Here is a 22,162-nt window from a genome sequence, read left to right on the forward strand (position 1 = left end):
AAGGAAAGTCACTGATTTTAGACTGAGCTCATCAGTGACATTAGACAGAGTACTTGTATCTGTTAGACTCAGATGTATTTGTGCTCATTCATGTGATCTGCTTCAGCATCAGACTAGTTATTTATTAAGAGCATTTCCTCATATGAACACAGGCTGCAGTTAGTCATGAACTCCACTAGAGGGCGTCCTCAGACATCATTTATTCTCTAACTAGTAGCACTGGTTTAGTGTTCACATCAGCTGCTCTAACTCAACTCAAACCTTAAATATCACCACATTATTTTACATAACCAACTCTCTCACATGTGATGGGGTGTTGGAGCTCGTCAGCTCAAGTCAGTCTGAGAACAGCTGATGGTGTTTTTAATCACATGATTTGGTGTCATTAGAAACACCATCAGCTGTTTATTCAGCTGTGATATCAAACAAAAACAAAATAACTTAATCAGACACATTGTGACTTTATTTATCTTTTTTTATTTAAAAAGAAAAAGAGAGAAAAACATAACGTTTGTCTTATTCATAAACTGCTCTTCAGTAATTTGTGCCAGTATGCAACACTTCTTATAATCACAAAATATAAAATATGATTTTGGAACATTTAAGTGACGTTCAAATGCTTCACATTTCTCTGTACAGTTTGTATTGATTTAACAGACTTGATGGAAGGTAATGCAGTTATTAGAATACATGAGACTATTAGTTAATATCAATCAGTGCAGTAAAATTGGTGTATTTTAGTTGTGAGTAGCGGTGATACCAATCAAAGAAATATTTACAGAAAAACAAACAAAAATAATGTTTACACTACCAATCAAATCATGTACATGTGTTACATTAAGTGAAAGAGTCTCTCTGTAGAAGATCAAGTGTTTGTTCTACTCGGTGTGATTGACAGGAGAGATGATCAGAGGAGCAGAGTTTTTACCCTTATTATTAAGACATGGACCAAAGAATGGGTAGAGGTTCTCAGTGAAGCAGCAGCCAGTAAAGGAGTAGATAAGAGCTGCAGCATCAACGTCATGGAAGGAGACCAGACCCTCCTCATAATCCACAAACACCCCCACCTTCTGAGGCTGAGACTTCAGAGAGAGAAGGACTCGAGTGTCAGCACAAGCTTCGTACTCATTCTCATTCCTCAAACATATCATCCAGTAACCATCCTGAGGAGACAGTGTGATGAATCCCTTCCTGTTGATCGACTCTCTGGCCACTCCTAACTCCCACCGAGTCTTTCCTTCAACTTGAACCTCGTAGTAAAATCTTCCTGAAGAGAAACTCTGCTTTGCTAAAACATACAAACAAAAATTAAATCTCTCTGGATTGTCTGGTAGATTCTTCTTTACATCACCATGTTTAACTTGTTTTCCATCATCAGACAGGATGAGGTTGGGATGAGCTGTATCAGGATCAAGTGTCACATCCACTGCAGACTGCTGGACCCACTTCAGCTCGACCTCAGTGAGCAGCTTCTTCATCTGTTTACTGAGCGTCTCCTCCAGCTGATTCACAGCTCTCCTCACAGTCCCCTCATGTGATGGACGGATGATAACTCCTGTCCAGTTCTTGGTGGGTGGAGCAGTGTTCAGGGTCCTGAAGCTCTGGAGGAGATGGAGGGGGTCTTCAGAGCGTGAGAGCTGCTCCACCTCAGTGCTTCTCTTCTTCAGCTCAGAGATTTCCTGTTCCAGCTCTTTGATGAAGCCTTCAGCCTGTTTCTCTGTCTTTCTCTGCTTCTCTTTGATCGTGTTGATGAGCTCGGCCTGGCTTCTCTCAACAGACTCCTTCAGAGCGGTGAAGACCTGAACACCATCTGCTATCTCTCTGTCTGCATCTTTCTCACTGATCTTCACTGAGTGTTTCATCTCCTGAATCTTCAGTCGTCTCTTCTGGATCATCTGCTGGATTTCAGCCTCCAGTTCGGCCTTCTTTCCTTCATATCCTTCTTTCAGAGGAACAACATCATGTGTCTTGTGGTCTGAAACAGTGCAGAGCTTACAGACACACGTCTGGTCGGTCTTACAGAACAGCTCCAGATGTTTATCGTGCTTCGTACACATCCTGCCTTCCAGGTTCTCCACAGGGTCGATCAGCTGATGTCTTTTCAGACCTGACATTGTCAGATGAGGCTCCAGGTGAGTCTCACAGTAGGAGTCCAGACACACCAGGCAGGACTTCAGGGCCTTCAGTTTGGTTCCAGTGCAGACGTCACAGGGAACTTCTCCTGGTTTGGCAGCTTGTTGCTCTGAGCTGCTGCTGCTGGCTTTCTGTTGAGCTGACTGTCTGAACTGAGCAGCCATCTCAGAGATGAAAGTATTGACCCGCAGCTCAGGTCTGATGTTAAAAACCTCTTTACAGTTTGGACACTGAGTCTGGACATTAACGTTCCAGTGTTCAGTGATGCAGGTTTTACAGAAGTTGTGTCCACATGGTATGGCGACTGGATCAGTGAACACAACCAGACAGATGGAGCACAGGAACTGATCTTCAGTCAGCAGACAGCTGGCAGCAGACATATCTACACTCTGAGGACAAAAATAAAACTTTTATTAATTTAATAACAGTAAATCTATTAACACAGTAAAAGTCCTGCATTCAAATGAAGTGAAGAGTGAAAGAGAGGCTTCATCAGCACGATGTACTTAAATTTACTTAACGTCAGTTCAAGGTGGAGGTTTAAAGTCTAATCAGATGTTGGATAGTTTAATGAATATTAATGCATCATAGTTTAACTGTTATATTGTTTGAGTCAAATCTGAATCTGCAATGTAACCAGTAACATTTCCAGGTAAATGTCGTAGTACAACTCATCCGTCTGAAGTAGAAGTACACAGTAAGTAGTATGCGGTTGAGTTGCATATTTTCTAAATGTTTACACCTGGTCTGAGCACCTGTCTGGGATGATGTCATGACAACAGGAAGGTTGGAAGAGATGACATCACTATGAGTCACTAACATCATGCATTCATGTCTGTCTCTTTTATGACTGTAGCATTTGACTCTTAGCTGCTGTTAGTTATTCTAATAATAGAATAAACTAAATACTTAAATAAAACAATGATAAACCAATCTGATGTCTTCAGCATTGCAGTGAAAACATCCCAACACATCTGGTTCTTGTTTATATCATTTAAATAAGAAAAATAATTTAAAACCCCCAAAACACAAAGTGATCCCTCCATTACTGTCACATCGCACATTAAATAATATAATAATAATTAATACTGCTACTCTGCTGCTTATATTGTTATTTGAGTCACATATAAAGTAGGCTAAAGATTTTTAAATCAGATTTAATATTCAACTCAACACAAAGCTAGTATTTGTCTCCATCACTTGTTATATTGAAGTGTCTGAGGGAGACCTTTAGTGTCAGAGAGTCAGCTCGGACAAAGAGGAGGAAGAGGAGGAGCAGAGAGATGATGATGAGAGAAGCAGACACATTACATTTGCAGAAGAAAAGATGGAAGCTACTGCTGGGGGGGGGGGTCTCACCTGAGCCTCTGACCCAAGGTGGTGAATTGAAGTCAGATTGTAGGAATTAAATGTGATGTGATGACGCCTCTCACACATTTAATGTCACTTCATATCACATGTTACTTTGCACGTCTAAATCCTCTTCATCATAAACTCTCAAAGCAGCAGTATTATTAGTGCTGATGAGTCACAACTACTACAATGCTTGTATTCACAGTTTGTGGTTGAATGTGGGCGTGTAGAGGCTGATCTGTTTATACAAGTTCGACTTTAGTTTTTTGGCGGTGTGCCATTTCCAGCTTTTGTGCGCACGTACACTTTAAGTATGGATCCTACACACTTTATAAATGAGACATATTATTACACTATATATATCATTTCTCTCCACAACCCCCACGGTCACCACGTGGACCTCAGCTAAACATTTGTCCAGTGGAACTTCCTGTCCGAGTAGTTCTGAGGTTTTATGTTACATCAGATATTATCAGCTGAACTGCGTCACAAAGACAGACAGCAGTAACTACAGAAACAGTCACATTGGATATTTACCAGATTGTGTAACAGCTTGTTGTAATACGTCAAATTTCTGCCTTTACAGGTAATTAAAGTCAAGAGATAAAATCAGATACATTAAGCTCCACTAGTTAGCTTTTAGCAGGCCTAGTTTATCTGATGTTACTTATTGTTCTTGGCTACAGCATTGGTTTCTCTCTTGAACTACATCTTGACTACATTTAGTCTGTAGAACAGTTTACTCACCAGAGTTTGTCAGAGACTCTGTTGTGTTGTCGAGAAAAAGCTGCTGGATTCAGTTGAATGTTTCTTCAGAGAGAAACAGAGAGACTTGTCTCGACTGCAGCTCTGCTGTCGCTCAGAATAACTTTACTTTGATTTCAGGAAATGTGACTCAGCAGCTCCTCCTTCAGTGTTGCTCCTCCTCTCAGTGAGGGAGGGGTGGAGGAAGTATTCAGATCCTTAACTGAAGTAAATGTACTAATACCACACAGTGAAAATACTCCACTACAAGTAAAAGTCATGCATTTAAAACTTACTTTTATACCTGATGTTTCTGCTGCATTGTGGATGTTATATTGTAACTCCTTTATTTCCTGTTGGTTAGTTTAATCTTAATCAATGCATCATATTCTATGAGATCATCATATGTTTGTAGCGTCTCTGTCCTGTGAGAACCACGTATCTCTAAAAAGAACAAACAGCCTGTTTCAGCTTTGTGACGATGCATTTTCCAGCTGATCCAAGAGGCTTTTTAAAGAGTTTATTTAGCTGAAGTAGGAGGATTTTATCAACACATAAAGGAACACTTCATCCTTCAGTTTATCACAAACATTCAACATCGACACATAAAGGAACACTTCATCCTTCAGTTTATCACAAACATTCAACATCGACACATAAAGGAACACTTCATCCTTCAGTTTATCACAAACATTCAACATCGACACATAAAGGAACACTTCATCCTTCAGTTTATCACAAACATTCAACATCGACACATAAAGGAACACTTCATCCTTCAGTTTATCACAAACATTCATCATCGACACATAAAGGAACACTTCTTCCTTCAGTTTATCACAAACATTCAACATCGACACATAAAGGAACACTTCATCCTTCAGTTTATCACAAACATTCAACATCAACACATAAAGGAACACTTCATCCTTCAGTTTATCACAAACATTCAACATCAACACATAAAGGAACACTTCTTCCTTCAGTTTATCACAAACATTCAACATCGACACATAAAGGAACACTTCATCCTTCAGTTTATCACAAACATTCAACATCAACACATAAAGGAACACTTCTTCCTTCAGTTTATCACAAACATTCAACATCGACACATAAAGGAACACTTCATCCTTCAGTTTATCACAAACATTCATCATCAACACATAAAGGAACACTTCATCCTTCAGTTTATCACAAACATTCATCATCAACACATAAAGGAACACTTCATCCTTCAGTTTATCACAAACATTCATCATCAACACATAAAGGAACACTTCATCCTTCAGTTTATCACAAACATTCAACATCGACACATAAAGGAACACTTCATCCTTCAGTTTATCACAAACATTCAACATCAACACATAAAGGAACACTTCATCCTTCAGTTTATCACAAACATTCAACATCGACACATAAAGGAACACTTCATCCTTCAGTTTATCACAAACATTCATCATCAACACATAAAGGAACACTTCATCCTTCAGTTTATCACAAACATTCAACATCGACACATAAAGGAACACTTCATCCTTCAGTTTATCACAAACATTCAACATCAACACATAAAGGAACACTTCATCCTTCAGTTTATCACAAACATTCATCATCGACACATAAAGGAACACTTCATCCTTCAGTTCATCACAAACATTCATCATCAACACATATGCATATGCAGTAGTAATAGAGAAGTATGAAAATGCACAGCATACTTACTTTGAATTTCTACTTAAGTAGAGTAGATGTACTAGATGTCAGCAGTCATAAGAGATTCAAACACTAAGTCTAAATCTGACTCTGTGTTCAGGAGATAAAAGTGTGAATCTGTTCAGTCAAACTCTTAAATGTTCTCTTGTAGTATGTTCAGATCGTCAGACAGGGGAGTGTTGGTGTAATACACAGAATGTACACTAGATGGCGCGGAGAACCAGAAAGTAGTTTTGCTCTGACATTTGAATTGAATTCAAATTCATTGAATTCATTGAACTTCCCTTCGAACATTTTGCTACTGGAACTTTTGCTGTATTAGGCATGCTGGGAAGTTTCTGATGATTGATTGATTCAAACTCTTTGTACAATAATACACGTTGCAGGGATACTACTGTATACAAGTACTGTACACAAATATCCTATACACATTTATAGATGTGTGTATTCATAAAGTATTCCGACAATTATATTAAGATTGTCTATATATGAGATAAAAATAATAATCATGATTACTATTATTATTATTATTATTATGGGCGTAGTAGAAGTAGTTTACTTAATGTCTTCAATATTTATTTGTATTTGTTGTTGATACTAAATAACTACAAAACAGTTGTTCTTTAAACCTCAGTAACTTTTTTTCTTAATTGTCAAGTAAATACTTTAAAAATGTGTTTTGCTCAGTGGACAAAGCTTTCTTTATTTATTTATTTTAAATAAATGTTATATGTTATATTCGAGTCATCTCATCAAAATGACCAAGATTCCTATTATTTTTGAATGAAGAAAAGTTTGTTACATCGAAAAGATAATAACAGTTATGATTCCTGTTAATCCCACACAGATTACAGTTCAGTGTTATTCGAACAGATTATTATTGGAGCAGAGCAGGTGTGACAGATGACTCCCTCCTCCTCCTCCCTTCCTCCTCCTCATCCTCCCTTCCTCCTCCTTTCCGCCTTCCTCCTCCTCCTCTCGGATCCTCTTCTCTCTCTCAGACGGAGTTTGGCGTCTCCACACGCAGCATTTCACCTCGCTCTTCCCCGTCCTCCGAGCCCTCCGGAGCTGCTGTGCGCGCAGAAACGTAATGGGGCGGAGGTTGGACCTGCTCCACTCTCTCCCCCTCTCCTTCACCTTCAGCTGCGGATAATCTGAACGGTCAGTTTACTTTTTTCCAGCCCAGTTTAAAGGTTTTTGTTTCGCTTTGGTCTCTGGTGATGCATCCAGACTGGAGCCGCTCCGGGACGCCACCAAACCCGACAGGTGCACCTCTTATACACGACAAAAGACCATGTGGAAGCTGGTTGCGCGCAAAGATGAAGGAAAACTGATTCATTTTTGTGTTGTTGCAGATTTAAGTTAAGATTCTCGCTTCATTGTTTTGGACTGATTATCAGAAGATGGAGCGATCATTTTGGAAAACGCACGAGTTTGATCTCGCAGGTTAGACAGAAACCACACGATGCTGCGTCCATCCTTGAGGTTGCTGTGTTTGTGGCTGTGCATCGAGGCCGCGGCGAGTCAGCTCCACTGGCACAAAACAAAGACGACTTTCAGTCCCCATCAGGAGTCCACCGCCGCTGACAGGAATGCGCGGAGCCGGAGATGGCGCACAGGCATCGGGGAGGACAATGGAGGGACGCGCGGTGTGAGCGCGCAGTCCTCGTGGCTGTATTCTGTAAACCCGTCATCCTCTGACCTGTTGGGGATGCAGATATCCCAACGCCCCGTGCGTAAAAGCGACGCGCCAAATGGAGCGCGGCGCATCCGACGGGTATCCGGAGACGAAGCTTTACGCGCGGATGTAAACAAGGCCGGGAGCGGTGGATGCCGTCCGGGAGAAGCGCTCCAACAAACCCCACGTGGACGCACCTGTAGCCTCAGGAGGAGCGGACACAGCCGGCGGCAGAAGCGCAGGAGGAAGCGGAGCGAGCCGCCGCAACACGGAGCCGCCATGGCGCAGGAACAAGAGGCCGGACCCCCCTTCGGACTCAACAACGCTAGCGACTATGAGGACGAGTACTCGCTGCCGGACTTTCCCGACACAACGCCGCTCGCGCCCGTGAACCCGCGGACCAGACGGAAGCAGCTGAAGAACCCGTTCTACCCGGTCACCGCGGAGTCGGTCGGGGCGTACGCGGTCGTGATCGTCGCCGCCGTCATCTTCGGAGTGGGAATCATCGGGAACGTGTCGGTCATGTGCATTGTGTGTCACAACTACTACATGAGGAGCATCTCCAACTCGCTGCTGGCCAACCTCGCGCTCTGGGACTTCGTCATCATCTTCTTCTGCCTGCCGCTCGTGGTGTTCCGCGAGCTCACCAAGGACTGGCTGCTCGGGGAGTTCTCGTGCAGGATCATCCCCTACCTGGAGGTGAGAGGGGTCGGGTTCTGATGGGGGGGGGGGGGGGGGGGGGGGGGGTGTGCTGGTGATGGACCGGAAGTGTGAGTCTCACATGAGTTGATGTTCGTTTTGAGGCAGCAGGTGTTTGTAGTTTTGTGATGAGAGGTTTCGATGACGACAATAAGCACATTCACTGTGAAACACAAAATAACACGTTTTATACCACATGTGCACAAAACACCAATAACATAAGCAGATAAAACACTGAGCAGCTTCAGAACTCATAGCTGAAAACGTTCATTTGTTTGTCATGTAAAACACAGGGTTGCACAGTGAAATGTAAGTTGCAGCTTCATGCAAATACATATATATATATATATATATATGTATGTATGTATGTATGTATGTATATATATATGTATGTATGTATGTATGTATGTATGTATATATATATATATATGTATGTATGTATGTATGTATATGTATATATGTATGTATGTATATATATACATATATATATATATATATATATATATATATATATATATATATATATATATATATACATATACATACGTACATATATATATATATATATATATATATATATATATATATATATGTATATATATATATATATATATATATATATGTATATATATATACATATACATACATATATATATATATATACATATACATACGTATATGTATATATATATATATACATATATATATATGTACGTATGTATATGTATATATATATATATATATACATATATATATATATATATATATATATATATGTATATATATATATATATATATATATGTACATATATATATATATATATATATACATATACATATACATATATATATATATATGTATATGTATATGTATATATATATATATATATATGTACGTATGTATATGTATATATATATATATATATATATATATATGTATATATATATATATATATATATATATATATACATATACATACGTACATATATATATATATATATATATATATATGTATATGTATATGTATATATATATATATATACATATACATACGTACATATATATATATATATATATATATATATGTATATGTATATGTATATATATATATATATATGTATGTATGTATATACCTTTTAGTCTCATCAGTGCCAAAGTTCCGTGCAGGACGTAGTTTGTTCTTCATGTAGACGGGAGGAAAGTTAAGGTGCATGAGCATTTTACTGTCTCCATATTAACAGCTTAGTAACTAAATACATGTAGTTGCAATCAGTCACATACTGAGACAAAATATGTGATTTAGTGAATAATCAAAATGTTGGTGATTACAAACGGGTTAATAAATATAGATATATTATGTTGTTGTTTGTAAAATGCATTTATTCTGTTGCTCTGTTTTTAATCTTAAGAACTTCTGGTGAAAGTTTGACAGTAATCTGTGTTGAACACTGCTGAGAGGTTCACACTTCAGCTTTTTAGGACTCTTCAGCTTTATTTAAAAAACATTTTTTTGGAAAAGGAATTAAATCAAATTATATAACTCACATCAAAACCACCACTCAGGAATTATCAGCCTCTCGTAACTGAATGGTTATGACCATAAATACTGGGAAGTATGCAAACGAGATGAAATTGTTTTTACACGACTCAACAAATGTAACTTTCTGAAACCGTCAGAATTAGATCTTTAAAGTTATTTTAAATCTGACAAATTGATCTATTTATGAGACGATGATAGAAGATGATATTTACAGTTCAGGTCTAGTTCATGAGAGCTCAGAGGACTGCGGCTCCAGACTGCAGTCGGGGTTTAAATCCAGGTTTAATGTCGCCTCATGTGAAGGGTCTTTAATCCGACGACACCTGCTGATCATGTGACATCCTGCTGTCCAATCAGAGGGGATTAATGAAGATTAGACAAATATGACCCCCCCACCCCCTCATCAGTGGAGGAAACTGAGAGGACTGAGATTAGATCTGGATAGATTTAGACCTTGTGTTTAATTTAATAAATTATATCAAACATTTTTTCATCCACGTCCTGTATTGTAGTTTAGTTCGGGGGTTCTTCTTCCTGACAATCGCGGAGTTATTCCCAATTCAAGGCTGGTTTGAACAGAATATCTCATAGTAGTGCGACGGGTTTACAGACATAATCTACATTATCGACTGGATCGATGTCTCAACGACTTAAATCCTGTTTTGTGAAAGGAACAGTGATGGAATATGTTTCCATTCAATCGTCAAGCGAATTTTAAGCAAACATCTGATATGTCTCCCAAAAAACAAGGAAAATGTGAGTTTGGCGCATTTCCACAACTGGTTTGGAGCGAATAAACTCATCTACAGTGTAGTGTTGCTGCTATCAGCAACGCCAGGCGGCAATTTCTGGCTCTGCAGAGTGAAGCCAAAGCTTCATGTGTTAAAGCTGCATTCTCTCTAGTGTCCACCAGGGGGCGACTCCTCTGGTTGTATAGAAGTCTATGAGAAAATGACTCTACTTCTCTCTTGATTTATTACCTCAGTAAACATTGTAAACATGAGTTTATGGTCTCAATCTCTAGTTTCAAGTCTTCTTCAAAACATTTGTTCTAATGTGATACTTGAAAATTCACATAAAACTATTTCAATGGCAAAATGAGCGAGCTGACCGGGAAGCGCCACCAAGCGGATGTTGCGTACTTTTGTAGAACGGAAGCAAGTCCCGCTGATTCCATCTTCTCAGACATTATATTCATATATTTATTTTTGCAATGACCAGCTGTCCCCATGCTTTGGTCCATGTAGTGAGTGAGTGTAGTGAGTCTTCTGTCTGTGGTGTAGATGTTGACACGTTTTTAAATCAGCTGATTGTCTGAAATGTGAGCGAGTCAACGTGTTTAACGTGACGTCTGGAAACAAAAGGTCGTATTTATGGAGTTTAATCTTCTTAGCAGCTGCAGCTCTTTGTTCGAGATGGTGACCTACATGACATTATTGATGTTTACAGACGTCACCGACTGTCATCTTATCTTTTCTACTTTTTTGTCTTTAAAAAAAAATTCTAATTAAAATAATATAAAAGTCCAATTCTTTTATCATTTTTCAAATAATTGTGTATATTTTTTCATTTTACAGTGGGATAATTGTATTTAATTCCAAATTAATTTTAAAAAACAACATACATTTCAACATGAAACCAGCCAGAACTAAAGTCTGACATTGTGTGTTATCGGTAGTTTACTAGTTTATTCATTAATTCCAACAGATAAATTGATCTGAGATCAGTTTTGTTGTCTCCTCTGACTGTTTAAAGGAGCGTAATCACACAAAAACAGCAGGAGGATTAAATCTGAAAACTGCTAATGGTCCGACCCCCAACACACACGCACACACACACACACACACACACACACACACACACACACACACTCACACACACACACACACTCACACACACACACACACACACGCTATCATCATTTAAATACATAAATAAAACCACAGCTTCAACATAACTTTACTATCTTGGCCTTCAATGGTGAATGTTTTTGTTTCTAGCTGCCTTTAATGAACACCATTTCCCACAAGCCCACAGACTGTTGTTGTTGGTGGTGTAATTGTCATCAGACACACTATTATTACCAGTTTAGCAGTTTTTAATGCCATTCTGTTCAACATCCAAGTTGTAATGAAGATGTTTCTAAAAGAGTTAGTTAAATAATGCAAAAAGGAATACACATGAAGCCTCATGCCGTTTAAAGGATGAACTCCCCCGTCAAATTGTAGACGTTTCATTAACTTAATGTATCTGTTAATATTTTAGATTTTTCTCAAGATTATGACTTAAATCTCAAATACATTTTTGGACTATTTTTTACAATATTCTGACTTTATTCACCATCGTCCTGTCAGATTGTCGTCCAGTAAACTGATTTGTTGTTGCTGTTAAGTCAGAAAGTTGTTTCACGTTCCTTATTCTTTCTCGTTGTGTAGAGTTTTTCTGACGCTCCTCTTCCTCTCCCCAGGTGGCGTCTCTCGGGGTCACGACGTTCACACTTTGCGCCTTGTGCATCGACCGTTTCCGTGCCGCCACCAACGTGCAGCTGTACTACGAGATGATCGAGAACTGGGCGTCAACCACGGCCAAGCTCGCCGTCATCTGGGTGGGTGCTCTGCTGCTGGCGCTGCCCGAACTGCTCATCCGCCAGCTGGTCACCGAGGACGGCGACCCGCCGGACGCGACGCCGTGCGAGCGCTGCGTGATCCGCATCTCCACCGACCTCCCGGACACGCTGTACGTGCTGGGACTCACCTACGACGGCGCGCGCCTCTGGTGGTACTTCGGCTGCTACTTCTGCCTGCCAACGCTGTTCACCATCTGCTGCTCACTGGTCACCGCGCACAAGATCCAGCACGCCGAGCGGGCCTGCGTCCGCGGCGGCAAGAAGCAGATCCAGCTGGAGAGCCAGATGAACTGCACCGTGGTGGCGCTGGCCATCCTCTACGGCTTCTGCATCATTCCGGAGAACATCTGTAACATCATCAGCGCGTACATGGCGGCCGGCATTCCCCGGAGAACCCTGGACATCCTGCAGCTGGTCAGCCAGATGCTGCTCTTCTGCAAGTCGGCGGTGACGCCGGTGCTGCTGTTCTGCCTGTGCCAGCCGTTCACCAGAGCCCTCCTGGACTGCTGCTGCTGCTGCTGCGCTGAGTGCGGCCCATCACGCCGCGCCTCCGACGACGCCACCACCGCGGCCGACGCCGACGCCGACAACGAGCACGCCACCACCGAGCTGGAGCTGTCGCCGTTCAGCACCATCCGCAGGGAGGCGTCCACCTCCTACGCCGGCGTGGGGACACACTGTTGAGGTGAAAAGGTTAAAGATCAGCAGTGTCGGGGGGCGGAGCTTCTTGTGGTCGTTCTTCTGAAGGAGTTTGATTGGTGGACGCGTTGACACATCAGGCTGTAGATTCCTGAGGTCTTTTAAAAAACTGTTGGACACGTTTCATGTTTACTGACGGACACAGTTCGTCCTTTCACTGTTTACAGAGTTCATATATGAAAGAACACACAGACAGTTTTAGCTAATAGCTTTTATGTGTTTAGTTCTATTCAGTTAATGCACTCAGTCTTACTTTCTGTTTACTGTGACTGTATTTTACTGAAGCTGAGAGCAGACGTGGACCCTGGAGACCCTGGAGACTCTTGAGATCACAAGAAAAAAGCTTGAGATAATTAAAACGCTTTATTTCAGGTGTCTGTAATTTCACAACAATTTCCTTTGGAGAAAAGGAGTTACAGTTTAGTTTAATTTAAAAAGCAGTTGTAAACTGTCCCTTAAATAGCTGCTCCATTTAAATACAAAATACACATTAATAATAACTTTTAATCAAAAATTTTATTCTCCAGATATGTAAATTTAAATGCTTTCCTGAAGCATGTTCAGTTAACTTGAGAAGATATAGCAATTACATATTTTAGACTTGACACGTGTAAGAGGTAAATAATAGAACAGCTAGAACAGTCACTTTAAAACCAGGAAATTACAACACGTATGTCATATTACGATATCCAAAATCCAAGACGATATCCAGTCACATGTCACAATATCGATATAATATCTATATATTGCTCAGCATGCATGTAGCAATCAATCACTGTCTCCATTTGCCAAATTACATTTTTATTTTTGAGGAAATTCTAAGGAAATTACAGACCCCTAAAATAAAGTTGAACCGTGATTTGTCGTGAGTTAACGGACATAAAACCGTGAGCTAAGTGCGTCAGTGGAACGAACAGTAATATATTGAATCGTTGGTGCTGTGTTTGTGTTTGCTGACGACATTCTTTTCTTTTTTTTAGCCACAAGAAAGTGTCACTTTAATTAAACAGTATTTTAAAGTAGATGTTTTCCGTGGTGTGCATTTAGACGGTTGATTGAACGGTTCAATGTGTCGCATCACAGAGAAAGAGAAACTAAACCAGAGCAAAGTTCAAATAAAATGTCTTCAACAGGCTGCCTAGCTAAAGTTAGCTAAAGTTAGCTAGGTAGCTACGTTGATGCTGCTACCAGTCCTCCTTTCTACATAGAGTTTCTTTCATAACGGCCGGAATGTTTCATTTTATTACATCATATACATCATTTATATTAACTTCAGATGGAAAAAAAGTTCAGAAGCGTGTGCTCATTTGTAAATAAGGATAACAATCCACAATTTGAAGTCGATCCTCTAGTTGCTGCATTTTCCAAAACACTGTTCTGAAAATATTCCAGAAGCAAGAGGGCTTTTATTTTGAATTGCAAACAGGAAGTGATGAGTTTAAAAACAAATGTTTGTGCGTTCTGCATTTTCTTACAGCCACAATATTAAAGTTTTGGACAGAATATGCTAACGATTTAGCTTTTCATACAGCCTCACTAGTGGAAAATTAGGGATGCACTGGTACCAATTTACAAGTACTCACATTTGAATACCTCCCGACACTGACTACCGATATGAGTACTGAATAATACCATAAAGTTCTTACAATAACTTTGTTGTTGACATTTTAAAGTTCAACATTGTGTTTTCCTGCTACGAACCGTTAAACAGTTAAAATAAATATAAAAAACACGGTTAACGTCATGTTGCTGTAGTGATATCGGGTGCGGTCGTATTGCTGTATTTTGGCCGATACTGGTAAAGAGAATGTGTATTTAATTTGGCAATATAGCAATTATTTTATTTATTCATAGAGGGAAACATGTTGGTCCAGAAACAAAAAGAGGCAGAGTCCGTCTCTCCGTCGCCGTCTGTCCACAGGACACAGTCACCATTGTTTGTCCAGTTCAGACTCGACACAACAAGTCCTCGTCCAGCAAACAGCTGAACCCTCCTCAGGCAAAGACGGACAGCAGAAACATGTCAATGCAAGAAAATCATTTATTATGCAAATCAGGTTTTTTTGGTCATTTAGTTTAAATGACCAAAAAAACATCGAAACAAAAACATTTGTTCTTTTTTTTGCTGCGTCACACTCGGCACAAATAGCTGGTTTTCCTCTCGCCATCGTTTCTTACGTACTACCGGGGAGGACACAGCCGCGCCATTGTCCTCGGGGAGGGAGTCTGCCTCTCAGCTGGCCGCCACAGTGAACAGTGCTACAGTACCACAGACAGCACATGGAGGCTCATTTATTGTGAAAGAAGTCGTCTCTGATGGTTTCTGGTCTGAGCCGGTGCAGTCTGGCCCCCGATAGAACACATCGTGTTCAGGGTTTTAGAAGTACAGAAACAGAGCTTCCTAAATGGAGTTAGAAAAAAAACACATTTTGCTGACAGTTTTGGATGACAATTTAGCAATATTATAGCAAACACTAGCTTTAGCAATACTAGGCTAAAACATCTGAAAACTAATGTTGAAAACGTTTAATTAAAGTGGTCAAGTGAAGGGAAATTCCCAGTGCAGACACCACTGGAATCTAATCATCAAATATAGGTGGAGTAGGTTGATGTGTGTGTGTGTTTTTGTCCTTGCTACGTAGTGAGGACTATGAACTTTTTAGCCACAGAGTGGGGACATTTTAGCAAAGTGGGGACATTTAGCCGGTCCTCACTTCTTCAGAGGCCTGTTTGAGGGTAAAGACCTTTTTTTATTTTATTTAAAGGTAGGGTTGGAAACTAACAATAGCCATGTTGGTTGTTTACATTCACAATGATAATTTTGAGGGAGTGGCTTTGGTTTTGCGTTATTAACATCTAACATTTGAACGTCTCGTAGTCTGGATAGATTTACATGAACGCCGATATTTTACTTTAATCAGAAAAACAAGATTCCTACTGTACTTCAGTTTCACCATTCATATTCCAGAGTTTGGCATTCTTTTTTTTAAGAAAACAGGAACATTGTCTACATCCCCCCTATCATTTCAGATAAAAATCACATGAACTTTAATTTGTAGTTATAGCCGTGGGTAATGACATGACATTCTTGTTTAATTGTATTCTTCTCAGAATTATCTGGAGGGTACTCCTTGTACGTAAACCACATTCTTCTCTAATCACCCGTTTGGCTTTGATTTGTTGTCTGGCACCAAACTTGCATGTCGGAGTCTTTTGTCAACGAGGCTGGCCGCCCCAGTCGCAGCTCCAGTAATTAGACCGTCCCATTCATTCAGAAACAATGGGGCGACGGGTACACTGAGGCTCACTGACCTTCTCCTAACTGCTCCCAGGACGGTTTTCTGGGATAAGACGGAAGTCCTGGGCGGGCTGGGATCGCTGCCCCCTGATTGGTGGACGGCAGCCAGGTTCCCACGGCAACCAATGCACTTGTCCTGGATGGTGCAGAGTCAGATGATTTTTTTTAATGTCCTGTAGGGAAGTCTAAATCATAAAACAGTCGTGAAATATAAAGTAACAAGCATCATTTCCACAGAAAGCTTGCCGCTAAGAAGCCGTGTTTATATTCGGGTGAGTTTCTGTTACTGCTCACATTAAGAGATTTAATACAATACACCAGATGATTTGGCAGCAGCTGTCCAACTAGGCACAAAACCACCGTCGTCTCCTACTAGAACATTCCTTTAAAAGACATATTCACTCTCAGAGAGACCCTTTACTGATTCCGAACACAGAGCTACAGCAAAACAAAACAGCCGTCTTGAAAGAAATCCTGACGTCAAGAAGGTTATCCAAATCAGAAATGCTTGATTGAAGTAATTTTGCACATAAAAGGAAATTGGCTTGATGATTGGTGCATGACAATAAACCATAGACTGTATATAAGAAGTGAACATAGTCATGGTAACGTCACCCATTGGTTTGGGAACTGATGTTATGAAGCCTCGAGTTCATCGATTTTGTCGTCTTCATCTTGGATACATTGTCATGTTGTTTTTCTTGCAACCAATTAAAAGAAGTGACCATATTTGGACTGCGGAGGAGTGATGTAGAGATGCCTCTGGTAGAAACCTGTCAATCCCAGTAAGCCCGCCCTAAACCATACCCTGCTTTATAGTCTATTTGACTCTAAATGGACCATAATACACATGACAACATCATGCTGTATTGAAGAAGACTTGAAACTAGAGATTGAGACCATAAACTCATGTTTACAATGTTTACTGAGGGAATAAATCAACTGCGGCCTTTTGTCCAAATCCCACCTACATCGACGCTGCACATCTTTGTGTCCTCAGCAACACACCCAACAAGTGTGAAGTAGATCAGATGAACAGTTCTCAAGATATGCGAAGGACAAATACATGTGCATAGGACAGGCAGTCTGAGATTCCTTGCTTTTTAGTTTAATAAAGACAGACTAGAAAAACACTGCAGCAGATAAAAGGCATGAAATAATATGCATGCATCATCTGCAGCACATTTTCTGCAAATGTGACCTGAAACAGTCAAGATGTAGACCGAAGCGTTGGACTGATGTTCTAACATCACCGTCCTTATTTCCAGCTGTTCTCTAACAAGAAAAGAGAAAACTCTTGACTGCAGACCCACTTTTTCTTCTTTCTGCTCTGCAGTGTGACAGAGTTTCTGCTGCTAACCAGCTCCGACTCTGCGGCAGCCTTTTTTTATGCCCCCGAGTGAAGAGTTCTTAATGGGGGCCGACTGAGGCGCCTGTCACAGAGCCGCAGTGATCTGATTTACTCTAAAGATTCCCTCCAGACATCTGCTCCAGCTCCCTCCAACAAACTCCTCACATCCAATCTGTTTCCCTCACGTGACAAACTGAAATTTTGCAGATTGAAGCGTATTCTCCCCACACAGTCTGCTGCTGAGTCTCACATCCAGAGAAAGGACAAAGAAGAGAAACTTCAGGCTGTTTCTGAAGTTCCTGACACACAACAGGAGACTTGTTGTTTTAGGACTTCGTTCAAACTGAGATGAAGCTATTGGCTCCTCCTTTTTGGTTACAAAGCTGCAGAAATATTAACTTGTCAGCAGAAACAGCCTGAAAATCGTGACGACAAACATGTGAAACACAAATATGAAACACACTAGGGTGATGACCCACGCAGTACTTATAGCTTTGAACCTATTATGACCCATTTTTAATATTGATTTAGGCACTTCAAAGTTAACGTGATAAAACTGCAAATCATCGACTGTGACCGAATACAGGAAGTGGTGAGAGATATGAGAGTAACAAGACTAATGCCGCAAGTCAGAAGTCAATAATTCCAATTCGGTATTCCTGACCTCCAATCTAAAGCTGTGCGAGGCCCAGCAGGGCGCGGTACCTTCAGCAGGTAACGCTGCATCCACAGACTGTAGGTAAGAAGTTTCATAGTCATCGTGACATCACACATTGGTTTGTGGACTGATGTTTTGAAGCCTCGAGTTTGGCTATTTGCCTCTTCCTTATTGGAATGAACAGCTGACTCTTTAGAGTGTCTTTTATTACAACTGAATGGTAATAAATCAAGTGAGAAGTAGGTTCATTTTCTCATGGACTTCTATACAATCAGAATTCTTTTTGCAACCAGAGGAGTCGCCCCTGCTGGTCAGTAGAGATAATGCACTTTTAAAGACACTTCTGCATTGGCTTCACTCGGCAGAACAGGAGTGTGGTGGCGCGTGGTTGGGCTCAGCTGCAGAGGGGACAGAGTGGGGGAGTGGTTCAGGGAACGGTGCCGAGAATAGGCTTACTAGCCGCAGCCAATCTTTGATTATGTCTCTCTCCCATATAAACACTCGTAGTGATGGAGGAGCGAAAGGGAAATGTGAGCAGGAGACACAGGCTGGGAGAGCGACGGCGAGGACGACAGACCATCCCGACAGAATCATACACGGCGGGTGCGCTCGGAGGCACTGCGGGAGAGCGCACGGCCAAGACCAGCCTGAACTGTGATGACGAATAAAGAACGTTAAGCAGCACTATTTGAGTGTACTAGTGTCATTGTGCTGGGAGAGCCCACGGTGGTAACAGGAACGTGTTACAAGGAGGTTGCCGCCTGGCTGCATCACCAGCTAACACTAGTGCTAGCTTGTCATTTTCTTATAGTAGTCTATGAATGCATTGGCTTCACTTTTCAGACCTGGAGGTTGCCCCTTGGTTTTTGTACAATGATCATTTTTTAATATCATTTATTGGTAAATTATTAGATATTTACAACATTAATTTTAAAATATATACAGTAGTGTGAAAATAGTGAAGAGTTTGACGCTCCTACAGTTCAGCTGCTAAATGACTGCAACGTAAATGTTCTTCTCTAAAACAAACATTATCATCAGCCTCTGATTGCAGCATCAGGCCAGAGCATTACTTTGTGCTTAACCCCTCTGATGGAGATCAGGGTCAAAGGTTAAGAATAATTATGAGTAGAAATGTGAATTTGGAAAAGGATCTGAGAGCCCGTCCGCCCAATTATCACCATGAAAGAGGCTTTGTGTCAAAACAGTTTGAGTCAGCATCCATAATGTATCTGCTCTGACAGACAACAGAAGCTGGAACCGTTTGGCAGATCGCCGCCCGGCTGTTTGTTGCTGGGAGCATGTTTCTAATCGTGTTTCCTCCTGAAAGTGCAGGGCGAGAAATGGGGAGGGGGATGAATTCCCCTCAGTGAGGAATCAGTTTGGGCAGTGGGGCGTTCAGTCACAGCCGGTGACCTAGAAATGTTGCTGCAATCCCCAACAAAGGGGAAGAATCGGGGACAATAAAGCTCTTATACCAGCACCGGACCACAGCTTCCATCTGACGGAGCAGATTATACAGGGAGGGGGACCAGGCTGAGCCAAGCTGGGCCGGGCAGGACCAGGCCGCCAGTGTAAGGAGGGGGATGGCTCCACCAGGAAGAGGTTTAGTGAGCACTCAGCTGTTCTGGTGTGATCAAACTCAACCCCCCCCCCCCCCCCCCCCCCCCCCCCTTACACTTTGGCTTAACAGAGTATCTGGAATGCTAATGGCTGGTTTTCTATAATATCTACAGTGTCGTCGGTAACACGCTGACCTTACCACGCAATCAAGTTCCTCCTCTCTTGCATTGGATCGCTCCATTCGTTATCTATGACCTGTTATCCTCAGAGAGTCGTGGGGCGCTGGATCCCAGCCATAGACCGTATATAAGAAGTGGACTTAGTCATCGTGACGTCACCTCATTGGTTTGTGGACTGATGAAGCCTCGAGTTTGACATTTTGGTTGTCGCCATCTTGTTTTTTTGCAACCAGTGATCCGAAGTGACCACATTTGGGCTGAGGAGGAGTGACGTAGAGACGTCATATACGTCTCTGGTAAAGCCTCGAGTTCGACAATTTGGCTGTCGCCATCTTGGATTTTTTCATCCAGTGAACAGAAGTGACCATATTTGGAATGTTGAGGAGTGAAGTAGAGACCTGTCAATCACCGTGTAGCCCCGCCCCTAAAGCGTCCCCTGCTTTATGGTCTGTTTGACTCTAAATGGACCATAATGTACTAAATGAACATCATGCTGTATTGAAGAAGACTTGAAACTAGAGATTGAGACCATAAACTCATGTTTACAATGTTTACTGAGGTAATAAATCAAGAGAGAAGTAGTCATTTTCTCATAGACTTCTATACAACCAGAGGAGTCGCCCCCTGGTGGACACTAGAGAGAATGCAGCTTTAAGACACTTCAGCATTGGCTTCACTTTTCAGAACCGGAGGTTGCCGCCTGATCCCAATGCCAGCTGGGCGAGAGCTGGAGTACACCGTGAACAGCCTGCCAGTTAATCCCAGAGCTGACACAAAGAGACAGATAAACACGTTTTAACCAATTAACCTGTTTAACTTAATCTCTGGTATTCAGGATGAAGCACGCAGACCTCAGCTGGCAGGTTTCAACCCAGAGCCTTCTTGTTGTGAGACAACACCACCATGCCCCCCTCGGGTTGCACCAGCTCTTGGTAAACCCATCCATCCATCCAGTAAAGTACATTCTTAAGTTTTCAGAAACTTCTTGTGTTGCATTGATAAAATGTAAGAAATGTCTTAAGACGAGGACAGACATTACAACCACTGAGCCGCACCAACTGTTTCTGTGCTTTGTTGACATAGTCTGCCGGCTGCGTGTGCTTTTAGTGCCGCCCCTCTACACTGCAGCTCTGTTAGCTGCTAGCTGCCACCTTAGCCGCCATGTTGAGAGCTGTGTGGAGGCAATATGCTCTTAATTTTTAATTTAACACCTTTCAAGTACAATTTTGAGAACCTTACTTACTTTACTTGAGTATTTCTATTTAATGCTACTTTATACTAGAAGTACATTTTGGGGACATATACTATTTTCTTTACTCTAATGTTATGTAGATGTTAATTATTAATACCAAATATAAATCGATTATATTTTAAGCTACGCTTAATTCAAATTGTTTAAACTATTAAATTAGGATGTATTAGTATAGATTAAACTATCCAGAAGTTTAGGAAGTAATTAAAATGAGCCCTACCTTTACCAGCTGTACATTAATGATAAACACATCAATAATTCAAATCTTTTATTCTAATATATATATATTTAATAATTCATATTCTTTCTGAAATGGGCCATTCTGCATAACATTTGGTACTTTTGTATATTTTAGATTTTTATACTTTTTGTTCATTAACTGAAGTATTTTTATACAATATAGTTTACCTCTTCCACCGATAAGTATCTTTGGCTACTTTAGTTCAGTTCACCTTAAACCCGCTGACCAGAGTCAATAACCACTAAATCTCTTCTAGCACGACTACATCTTTAATAAGGGGCAGTCAACACGAGCTAATTTGACTGTTGTTGCGACGTTTTCAAACACAAAACGTTGCCAGACCTGCAGGCCTCAGCATCCCAGACATGAAATATTCATAGAGCACACAACAGGCCGGCTGTTCGTCAGATACTGGATTCTTCTGGAGG

At 41.0% G+C, this 22,162-nt stretch overlaps 2 protein-coding genes across 2 annotated transcripts; one reads left to right on the forward strand and one right to left on the reverse strand.

Moving 5' to 3' along the window:
- Positions 1 to 399: 399 nt before the first annotated feature.
- Positions 400 to 4,351, reverse strand: LOC142947827 (E3 ubiquitin-protein ligase TRIM21-like). The gene is made up of 2 exons (XM_076089686.1): positions 4,234 to 4,351; positions 400 to 2,522 (listed from the first exon to the last, which is right to left on the reverse strand). The coding sequence occupies exon 2, from the start codon at positions 2,511 to 2,513 to the stop codon at positions 879 to 881; it is 1,635 nt and encodes a 544-aa protein (XP_075945801.1). The 5' UTR covers positions 2,514 to 2,522; positions 4,234 to 4,351; the 3' UTR covers positions 400 to 878.
- Positions 4,352 to 7,414: 3,063 nt separating this feature from the next.
- On the forward strand, positions 7,415 to 13,177 carry gpr37a (G protein-coupled receptor 37a). The gene is made up of 2 exons (XM_076089804.1): positions 7,415 to 8,326; positions 12,335 to 13,177. The coding sequence occupies exons 1-2, from the start codon at positions 7,415 to 7,417 to the stop codon at positions 13,175 to 13,177; spliced, it is 1,755 nt and encodes a 584-aa protein (XP_075945919.1).
- The last annotated feature ends 8,985 nt before the right edge of the window (positions 13,178 to 22,162 follow it).

This window comes from Anarhichas minor, unplaced genomic scaffold, assembly GCF_050575085.1.
Source record: "Anarhichas minor isolate MPS153535 unplaced genomic scaffold, ASM5057508v1 ptg000011l, whole genome shotgun sequence".
Classification (NCBI taxonomy): domain Eukaryota; kingdom Metazoa; phylum Chordata; class Actinopteri; order Perciformes; family Anarhichadidae; genus Anarhichas; species Anarhichas minor.

Excerpts from the sequence above, each read along its gene's own strand:
- LOC142947827 (XM_076089686.1), bottom strand. The coding sequence starts at position 2,513 with ATGTCTGCTGCCAGCTGTCTGCTGACTGAAGATCAGTTCCTGTGCTCC.
- gpr37a (XM_076089804.1), top strand. The coding sequence starts at position 7,415 with ATGCTGCGTCCATCCTTGAGGTTGCTGTGTTTGTGGCTGTGCATCGAG. Across the intron at positions 8,327-12,334 it reads GGATCATCCCCTACCTGGAG|GTGGCGTCTCTCGGGGTCAC; the intron begins GTGAGAGGGGTC and ends TCCTCTCCCCAG.